This window comes from Neltuma alba, unplaced genomic scaffold (genome assembly GCF_004799145.2).
Source record: "Neltuma alba isolate B1F8T4 unplaced genomic scaffold, ASM479914v2 tig00012748_pilon, whole genome shotgun sequence".
Classification (NCBI taxonomy): Eukaryota; Viridiplantae; Streptophyta; class Magnoliopsida; order Fabales; family Fabaceae; genus Neltuma; species Neltuma alba.
The window spans coordinates 18,772-29,494 of NW_021637163.1; the positions used below are offsets into that span (position 1 = coordinate 18,772).

The 10,723-nt window shown below is 36.2% G+C and overlaps 1 protein-coding gene across 1 annotated transcript; it reads left to right on the forward strand.

Moving 5' to 3' along the window:
• The first annotated feature begins 7,966 nt into the window (after positions 1–7,966).
• LOC114730626 (protein trichome birefringence-like 2) lies at positions 7,967–10,499 on the forward strand. The gene is given in 7 exon segments (XM_028917740.1): positions 7,967–8,474; positions 8,579–8,701; positions 8,704–8,827; positions 9,096–9,288; positions 9,382–9,572; positions 9,664–9,822; positions 10,003–10,499. Coding segments are annotated over 7 exon segments (1,647 nt in total). The 3' UTR covers positions 10,352–10,499.
• The last annotated feature ends 224 nt before the right edge of the window (positions 10,500–10,723 follow it).

The following is a 10,723-nucleotide window of genomic DNA, read 5'->3' on the forward strand; positions in this document are numbered from 1 at the left end:
GTGGTCAAGGATTTGTAGCTATCAAAGTCGATATGGAAAAAGCTTACGATAGACTCAATTGGCACTTTCTTGAATTTACACTCTGCAGTTTAGGTTTGAATGCTGATTTTGTTAATTTGATTATGAAGTGCGTCTCCTCAGCTTCTATGAGTGTGCTATGGAATGGTGTACCTTCAGAAACGTTCTTTCCAACAAGGGGGTGAGACAAGGAGATCCCCTAAGCCCGTACTTGTTTGTACTATGTATGGAAAGATTAGGACAACTGATAAATGTTGAAGTTCAAGAGGGATAGTGGAAACCCATTTCCCTTTGCAGCCGGGGACCCAGACTATCTCATTTGTTTTTTGCGGATGACTTAGTGCTTTTTAGTGAAGCTTCCCAGGATCAAATGGAGGAGATAAGGGATATTATGAGTTTCTTTTGTGAAGTGTCAGGTCACAAAATAAATCTTCAGAAATCAAGAATGTTTATTTCCCGGAATGTTCATTCTAGTCAAGCTAACTCCCTCAGTCATTGGCTGGTAATTAATTTAACTGTAGACCTTGGAAGATATCTGGGGGTCCCGCTTCTGCATAAAAAAATGGTGAAGGTAACCTTTGCCCCGATTGTTCAAAAGGTAAGAAGGAAGCTAGCCAGCTGGAAGGGAAAATTTTTAAGCATGGTAGGTAGAATAACACTTATCAAATCTATCCTATCTACTCTCCCTTATTACCAGATGCAATCAACCCTGCTACCAAAAGGGGTTTTGGCTGAAGTTGAGAAGCTGTGTAGGGACTTCTTCTGGAATCATTCATCCGATGTGAGGAAGTTACATTTGATAGCGTGGGATACTATAAAGGCAGATAAACAAATGGGGGGCTTGGGAATTAAAGATCTGTACTTCCAAAATATGGCTTTTATTTTGAAATTATGTTGGGGTCTCCTAACCAGACTGTAATATCCTCTAAAAAAAAATTCAAAAAGAAAGTAATTGAAAAATAATATAATATAATAATATTTTATTATATTTTTTTTTAAAAAAAAAACAAAAGTCCAACTTTCCACCGATATTTCGGTGGAAAGTTGGGTCCCGCTTTTGCATAAAAGAATGGTGAAGGTAACCTTTGCCCCGATTGTTCAAAAGGTAAGAAGGAAGCTAGCCAGCTGGAAGGGAAAATTTTTAAGCATGGCAGGTAGAATAACACTTATCAAATCTGTCCTATCTACTCTCCCTTATTACCAGATGCAATCACCCTGCTACCAAAAGGGGTTTTGGCCGAAGTTGAGAAGCTGTGTAGGGACTTCTTCTGGAATCATTCATTCGATGTGAGGAAGTTACATTTGATAGCGTGGGATACTATAAAGGCAGATAAACAAATGGGGGGCTTGGGAATTAAAGATCTGTACTTCCAAAATATGGCTTTTATTTTGAAATTATGTTGGGGTCTCCTAACCAGACTGTAATATCCTCTAAAAAAAAAATTCAAAAAAAAGTAATTGAAAAATAATATAATATAATATAATATAATATATAATATTTTATTATATATTTAAAAAAAACAAAAGTCCAACTTTCCACCGATATTTCGGTGGAAAGTTGGAGGGGGTGGAAAATTGGGGGGAGGGTGGAAAACGTGGGGGTTGGGTTTGAAATTCAAACCCAACCCCCACGTTTTCCACCCTCCCCCCAATTTTCCACCCCCCTCCAACTTTCCACCGAAATATCGGTGGAAAGTTGGACTTTTGTTTTTTTTAAATATATAATAAAATATTATTATATTATATTATATTATATTATATTATTTTTCAATTACTTTTTTTTTGAATTTTTTTTAGAGGATATTACAGAGTCCATGTATAATTAGTCTCGTCATTCCGTTGAAAAATCTGGTGTTTGAGCTGGTTGTTCTCCACTCGTTCCATGAGTAGGTGTAGACATTGGTTGATCAACTCCCTGGATGAGATGCAGTCTTCGTTGAAAGCCTTCTTGCAACGGTTTTTCCACATCATCCAGCAAGCTAGAGAAAAGACTCTAAACCACTGCCACTTTGAGATTTGTCTTGATCCTGGTTCATTTTCGAAATTCCACTGCAGCCAATCCTGAAAATTACCACTAAAAAAGCCAGAGATATAAACAGGGTTAATAAAAGCAGACCACACATTATAGGCATTCTCGCAGTCTCTCAAGGTGAGTAACAAAGTTTCCTCACAAGGGCACTCAAAGGGGCACTCAGAAGTGTGAGTATTATAGAGTTTCACTCTAAGAGAATTTGTTGGTAGTCTCTCGTGAAACACTTGCCACATGAAGACTTTCACTCGCTCCGGGATATCTTTTCCAGACATTATTCCAGTGTGAGATCGTTGGTCTAAAAGTCTGAGCAGACACCCAACTGTAAGCTGACTTGATGTTAAACATGCCATCTGAACTCTTCCTCCAGTAGAAGACATCGAATCCTCCATCATTTGGGGGTGGTACTTCCCGAATCTTGTTTATCACCCATTGAGGCAAGAAATTGCTCCATTGTCTCAGATTCCACACTCCCCTTTGCATCACAAAATTGTTGACCTTCGCTTCCATATCAAGAAGATGGTGATTTTTGGTCACATAATCTTTGAGTGGTAACTCAAGCGGGGCCCAGATTTCCTCCCATGCCTTCGTGTTTGATCCACTCCTGATTTTCTTCCCCACACCTTTTGAGAAGACTTCCCAAACTGAAGTAATACTCCTCCAAACTGCTGATTGATTCCTTTTTGCTACTACATTTGGCATTTCTTCACCACCACAATTGTACTTAGCTTTCAAATATTTCACCCACAGAGCATGTGTTCTGTGTGACAACCGCCCTTTCAAAACCATTTAAGATTAAATCCAACAATTTATTTGAATGATTAACCATGATAGAAAAGAAGAAACCTTAAAATTTTAAAATCACTATCATGGTTAAAAGAAATAAACTTATAATAAGAGTAACATCGATCGTTATCTTGGGCTTTGGACTTCCAAAGTCCAGAAATATCATTCAACCATTAGCCCAAACCAAACTTATATTTTCAACCATACGAACTAATAAATCAGTTTAATATAAACTATAGAGCTCATTAGTCAAAAGTCAACACTTTCAAAGGAGCGTTACATGCAGAGTCTAAAATGCCTCGGGCCTCCTCACGCCCTATCATACCAGATAGTAGTAATTAAAAGTATTATTTTACATCATGATAGTAGATGAGCCCTATGTGGCAATATATAACAAGTCAACACATAGAACAAAAGCAGGGAGGCTATACAAGCTATAACAGTACACTATGCCTCCGAAGCCTTCCTTGATGGGCCACCACCTGAACTATCGCCTGAAAATGTTAAACCACGGGGTGAGACAAACGCCTCAGTAACCAACTTTCCAACTCATCATACATACTAACACGTGCTCGTGAAGTGTCAAGTGGGACAGTTATCAATTCTCGAGAACTATAGATATATCCATAGAAATATAATTTCAATCATCCAAACCCTCACTATGGGGGCCAACACACAAGCCACATAAGTCTATCCCTCACTCTGGGGGATCAATCAAACATATGGGCCTATCCCTCACTTTGGGGGACGAATAAGAAGCCACAAAGGCCTATTCCTCACTATGGGGGACGAAAGAAGAAGCCAACCAATGTGCACCAATGGCGGCCTTACCACGTGGTAGGATAGGACTCAATCCAAAATCTAAATAACAACCAATCATTCACAATATAATAAAAATGTCTCAATCTTTTCTCAGTATAATCCATAAGATATAAATTATATATCTTTTCCAAACTTCTCAATCACCATTCCAAAAATCCCACAAGACAATTTTATAGCTCAAAAGATATAACATATCTACTCAAGTTCCAAATATCAAATATTATTCGAAAAATAGCAAAATACTCACAAACAACATATTAGCACATATAACAAGTGGAAAGTGGTTACCTCTCGCCAAAGCAATACTAAGGATTACCACAAGGTCAATCCTTTGCTCAACCAATAATTAATCTACACAATTAATATAACCACATATTAATATAAATTAATTAATTAAACTTCTTTATATTATTTAAATTTTTACTCTAAATTCCCGCAACTCTCATAACTCAGAAATTATTAAGTATTTTAGAAACAACTTAAAATTTCTAACAACCCCAAATTATTTATTTACCATCTCCAAATTATTTACCTTAATAAAAAGGATTTTCATAATTTCCAAATATAAAATTACTATGTTCTAAATTCTAAAAATCTTCATTTAAGTTTAAACCTCAAAATCACACTATCAAAAATTCAATAATACTTCAAATATTTATAACTAAATAATATAATCAAAACTTTAATGGTATAACTACCATATATATATATTTCCATAAATAATAAACTTTTTAGCTACAATAATTATTTTAAAACCTCCAGTCACCCAATAAATAAAACTAAACCGATTAAAATCTCAATAATATATCAAACAATCCAAATAAATTACTTAACTTGAATTTAATCGGTAAAAATATAATATAAATCATATATCACATATTTTTCAACTAGAAAAATCCATTTAAGCACTAAAAACCAACAAATGGACCAATCCAAACCAATTAAAATTAACAACTTATTAACTTCTAAATTTCGATAGTCATCTTTTGTAAAAACTCAATACTTATATCATATATAAGTCTCAAAATTTTCTCTAATCACTATGATAATACTACTATTAGGAAGCATAAAATATATATGAAATATTTATGAAGAAATTTTGATGAAAAGAGATAATTTCATATACCTAAAATATCTTCAAAACTTGCCCTCTGCTTCACCGGTATGCTCCTCTCTCTCACACACTTCAGCTCTCTCTTCCTCTCTTTTCTTCTTCTCTTTCTCTCTTTCTTCTTGCACCTACCGGAGGGAAATGAATTGTGGGGGTATTTAACACCCCCACACAATTATTGGGGGAGGGGTTTTTTTCAAACCCAACCCCTACGTTTTCCACCCTCCCCCAATTTTCCACCCCTCCTCCAACTTTCCACCGATATTTCGGTGGAAAGTTGGATTTTTATTTTTTTAAAAAAAATAATAATAAAATATTATTATATTATATTATATTATATATTTTTTTAATTACTTTTTTTTTTTGCATTTTTTTTAGAGGATATTACAGACTCTACCACCACCAACCTACGTTAGACTAGATGTGGATGGCTCTGTGTCCGACCAGGATCATGCAGCATGTGGGGGGATACTGAGGGATGAAGACGGTAGTTGGTTATCGGGATTTCAACAGAATTTGGGATCAGTGGGTTCGACAATTGCTGAGCTATTGGCCATTAGATCAGGTCTGTTATTATGTAAAAAGCTAAATCTCTCAAAGATCAAGCTGTTCACAGATTCAAGAGAGGCGTTATACCTACTACAGCATGGGGGTGGATCTTCACATCCGTTCAAGGATGAAATATACGAAACGAGGTCCATCATATTCTCAAATTGGGATCCGGAGATAGCTCATGCTTGTAGGGAATCGCTGCGCTGCGCAGACTACCTGGCGAAAAATGCTCATCAAGTATCTATGGAGGTGAATCAGATTCAAAATCCTCAAGCTTTTGTGTTCACCAAATGCAGCTAGACTCTGAGAGTAGTCACAGAACGCAGCTTTCGTTTGCCGTGTAATTTAATATTCGGACTTTGTAGTTTCAAGCTCCCGCTTGCCTTACCTATCCCAAAAAAAAAAAAAACAGCGGGATGCCTCTCCATGCAATCCCCATCCCCACATCTGAAGTGATTGATTCTGATGCTTTTGATAATTTTCTCCGCCCACCTCAACATAAATACATATAAAATGAACAAAGAGAGTATGATTCCCCGTTAAGTTGAAGGGAAACATTGGATACATGCTTCCACACCGGTGGAATCCTGCACCCCAAGCAATCATCACGTTAATCTAAAGAAGAGCACTGCCAGGTCATTAGTGCCACGTGTCAAAGTCACATGGATCAGGTTTTGCGGCGCCAACGCTACTTAACTTGACACCGCACCGGCCCTTCATGCACGGGCCCGTGCCTTCCCGACCAGGCCTGACCCTCCCCGTCCCTCTGTCTCACGCTCATTACGCCACGTGTCGTGCACATGTCGGTGCTCCATATCCCTCTGCCTGCCAACGACTAGTAATTAATTACCGCTTTCATTAATTTCTCGATGCCAATAATATTCTCTCGTTCTAAAATATACCGTAATTTTTTTTTTCACTAGGTTTTTCCTGTCCGTTTTAATTATAAGAAAAAAGTTGTTTCATATTAATTCTTAAAAAATTAATTATTCTTTTTATGATAGAGTAGAATTTAACATGTTATTTCTCAGTAAGGCTCAAATATCCTAATTTTATTTATCATCTTATTGATATTATATCTACATCTTAACCTTATTTTTCTAATATATCTTGTACGCTTAACATTATTAATTTTTTCTCTCACTAAGATCCCTCTTTTTGGTGCTTAGTTTTATTATTCACGGGTATAGATTCATCATTTCTCTGGATTCAGCCTTAATTAAAGAATATTAACCATAATAATGATTCGATAACGTGGACCAAAAAGTTATTTAAAAAAAAATAACTCCACCATCAATATTAAAGAGTATCATTATGTCAGATTTGGATCCAAATCCAATTGCATCTTTGAGAATCACCCCTATCTGAGAGGCAAAATGAAACTAAATCATTAATTAATCAACATGTAACATGGTTTATTCTTAGTTAAAAACCTCCTTAATTTTCGAAATAGAATCCAATGAATTTAAAAACATATTAATTTATTACGTACAGAGTACGAAATCTAAATGACTTCCTAAATTCCACATTCTAATCATAAGGAATCGGAGACTTAATTAAATTTTGAAAACACCAATTATTGGTTAAGATTACCCAAATTTTTGCTAATTTCAGTTTTACAAATAAGGGAAGATATTACTAAATTGATTATATGATTCTAAATTGATTATTAATTTGGTCAAATTCAGTCTTAATTCATACGAATCTAAATCTCAATAATAATGAAAATCCTTATGATGACTTCCTTTCATGGCTTAGGATTCGCTCAAAATTGGTTGCAGTTGTTATGGGTCACTTTAGCTTATGTAATTACAGAATCCCTTGATTCCCAACCAAATATTTAATTTAGATCCACACGTTTTCTTTTTATTATCGCTTCTCAATTTTCAATAGAAATATAAAAATTAATTATTTACCTTCTGGGTTAAAAAATTATGCCAGTTAAAATTAGGGTAGGGTAGCTTCTAAAACCCTAATTTTTTTTACAATGTATATAATATTCTAATATTATATTTACGATACATCTAACACCTCTTATTATTAAGTTATTGTCTAAGTTACATCTCATGTATTAGATGCATTATGTTGGCAAAAAAAATATTAGATACATTATAAATAAAATTAAAGCATTTGAAGTATCAAAAGATAATATACTAAAAAATAATATTAGGATGTTTGATCCCAATTTATTCTGAAAAATTATATCTTTGACATTAATTAATAATATAAATAAAATATATAATTTCCAGTTCGGTCATCTTCAAAACAAAATAAATTAGAAATCGCAGGTTCTCTTTCTGGGGTTGCATAACTAAAGACCCTTGAGGGAAAAAAAGGTAAAAACCAGTCCTAGGAAAAATGACCGAGATAGTAACAGAAGAAAAAGAAAGGGTGTAGTCTCTCTCTCTCTCTCTCTCTCTCTCTCTCTCTCTCTCTCTCTCTCTCTCTGCGCTCTGCTCTGGCTTTTTGAGTGTTCTCAATATTCAATACAGCCCCTTTGTTTTGTGGTTGTGGGTTTCAATATCTGCATCATCCTCTAATTCATAACTGTATCTTGCTCATCTCTGAAGTGTCGCTGGGCATTGTCCTTCCTTCTTCTTCTATGCCTTGGATCCACTTTGTTTTATACGGAAAACATTTTCTTTTTCATGGACTCTAGTAAGAAACTTGTCTTTTCGGAGCCGTTTCTGTCACAGAGAAGGAAAGTAGTTTCTGGGTTTAGTTTAGGGGTTGTAGCTTCTCTTCTTATTTTCACTCTTATCTTTCTTGATCATTCCCTTAATCCTAAAGTTCAGGGCTTTCTTCAAGGACTAGATAATGATGGTTCAAATTCTTCCTTTCCCTCTTTGCCCTTTTCATTTTCATCTTCTTCTTCTGCGAGTAATGTCTCTGTGAATTCTGGGCAGAATAGTGAGGAAGGAAGTGTTCGTGTGGGTAAAACTGGCGAAGTGAATGTTCCACAGACGAATCCTCTGGAGGAAAATTTAACAGAGAACTATAAGAATGCAAGCTTGCATTCTGAAGAACCAAAGGTTCAACAGGAAGAAATCCATGAAACAAACGGCACATTGGGTTCTGAGAAAGCAAATATTTTGGATTCACTAAGCACTCGCCCGGAGAATACCTCCCAAGCAGGTCAAGATGTAAACTTGATTGGTAGTGGGAGAGGAACCCATGCAAGCACAAGTCTTTTTGACAAAGCAAATAAGGAAACACAGAAATTTCCTGCAACCAGAATCACCAAAGAATGCCAATTTCAGTGCAGAAAAATAACAGCATGGATAATGCAAGTGTCATTGCTAAAGATTCACATGCAGAGAAAATGAAGATCAGTTTCTATGAGAACTGCAACATTTTCGATGGTAAGTGGGTAAGAGATTATTCAAACCATATTATCCCATGGGTTCTTGCCCTCACATCGATAGGGATTTCAATTGCCACATTAATGGAAGACCTGATGGCGATTATGTGAAATGGAAATGGCAGCCGAATGACTGCGACATTCCAAGGTATGATTTTCTTTCTCTGATTCATCACGAATGGGAACTAGTTTTTCTTTGATGAACATACTGATGGATGGTAAGGTGTCTGCAGAATATAAAACTACCACTTGGTATTAAAAAATGTTCAGTAGGCTTTTACATTATCATTGATTAGAGGGATAAGTGCTTGTTTTGGCCTATTATAACTTTAACTGTAAGCGAATCGGTGATGACTTTTTTCAAATTCTGATGGAACTGTCTTAGATGTTGATTTATTATTGGTGGGATTTTTCAGTTTAAATGCTACTGATTTTCTGGAGAGATTGAGAGGTGGGAAGCTTGTATTTGTGGGGGATTCATTGAACAGGAACATGTGGGAATCTTTGGTTTGTATCCTCCGACAAAGCATCCCTAACAAGAAACGAGTTTATGAGATCTCAGGAAAGACGCAATTTAAGAAGAAAGGTGTTTATGCTTTTAGATTCGAGGCAAGTCTCTGTTACATTGGAAGATTGTGCAAAATATAGATCTTGTGATAGTATGCTTCTCATTTTGGGATTTCTTTTTTTGCTTCAATGTAGGACTATAATTGTACAGTTGACTTTGTTGGTTCACCATTCCTCGTAAGAGAATCAACTTACCAAGGAAAAAATGGATCTTTCGAGACATTAAGATTGGATCTGATGGACCAGACAACTCATACTTATCATGATGCTGATATTATAGTGTTCAATACAGGCCATTGGTGGACCCATGAGAAAACTTCTAGAGGGTCAGTTTTTCTAATCCCTTCTGCTCTTCAAGGCCTGCATTGACAGTAGGCATTTGGGACTAACCAAGTCATGTTGATTCTGCTGTCACAGAGAAGACTATTATCAAGAAGGTGATGTGGTGCACCCAAGGCTCAAGGTTCTTGATGCATATACTCGGGCTCTGACCACTTGGGCTCGGTGGATTGGCAGAAACATTGATGCTGAGCGAACGCAGGTTTTCTTCCGAGGATATTCCCCCACCCACTTCAAGTAATTCTCTTATTTCAGTAGATTTCATTCTTGTTTTCTTAGTCTGTTTATTGATCAACATTCATGAGGGGGTTACATACATGGTTTATGTACATGCTCCAGTTGAAATTTGTCCAGGATTTGTAGTAATCTGGTGTGCCAAAATTGAAAATTTTGAGATTTTTCTTGACATGGTTGCAGGGGAGGGCAATGGAATTCTGGAGGACAGTGTCACAGAGAAACGGAGCCGATATACAATGAGGCTTTCTTACAAAAGTATCCTTCAAAAATGAGAGCTCTAGATCATGTGCTCAGAAAGATGAAAACCCCGGTGACATATTTGAACATAAGCAGGCTCACAGATTACAGGAAAGATGGACATCCTTCTATATACAGAATGGAATATAAAACCGCCCACGAACGAAACTCGGCCGAGCAGCACCAAGATTGCAGCCATTGGTGCTTACCCGGCGTACCAGACACCTGGAACGAGTTGCTCTACGCATCCCTCTTGAAAAATGGCAAGGGCACTTGGAAAAGGACCAACTGAAACTTCACTCAAAGTCATTTCATACCCACTTCCTGATTCTTGATACCTGTATATTTTAATTCTTTTTTCCCACATTTTCAGTTATAGTTTCTGAGGAAGATTAGTGTGATGAGTTGAGATATTTGGGTTTTGTAATCATATTCTTATTAGCACGCTTTGCAAGATTGCAAGATTGGGTAAGAAAAAATGGAAGATCAAAATGTTTTCTGTTACCCTCATAACGAGGAAGATGGTTGTAGATGACACATGACAGTTTTAACTCCAAAAATCAACTCAATTGGCTGAAGCAGCATTAGAGAAAATGATCTTTCTGATTGGTATTGTCCGTACAACATCTCAAATTACTCTCCACCACATAATCAAATCCTAAGA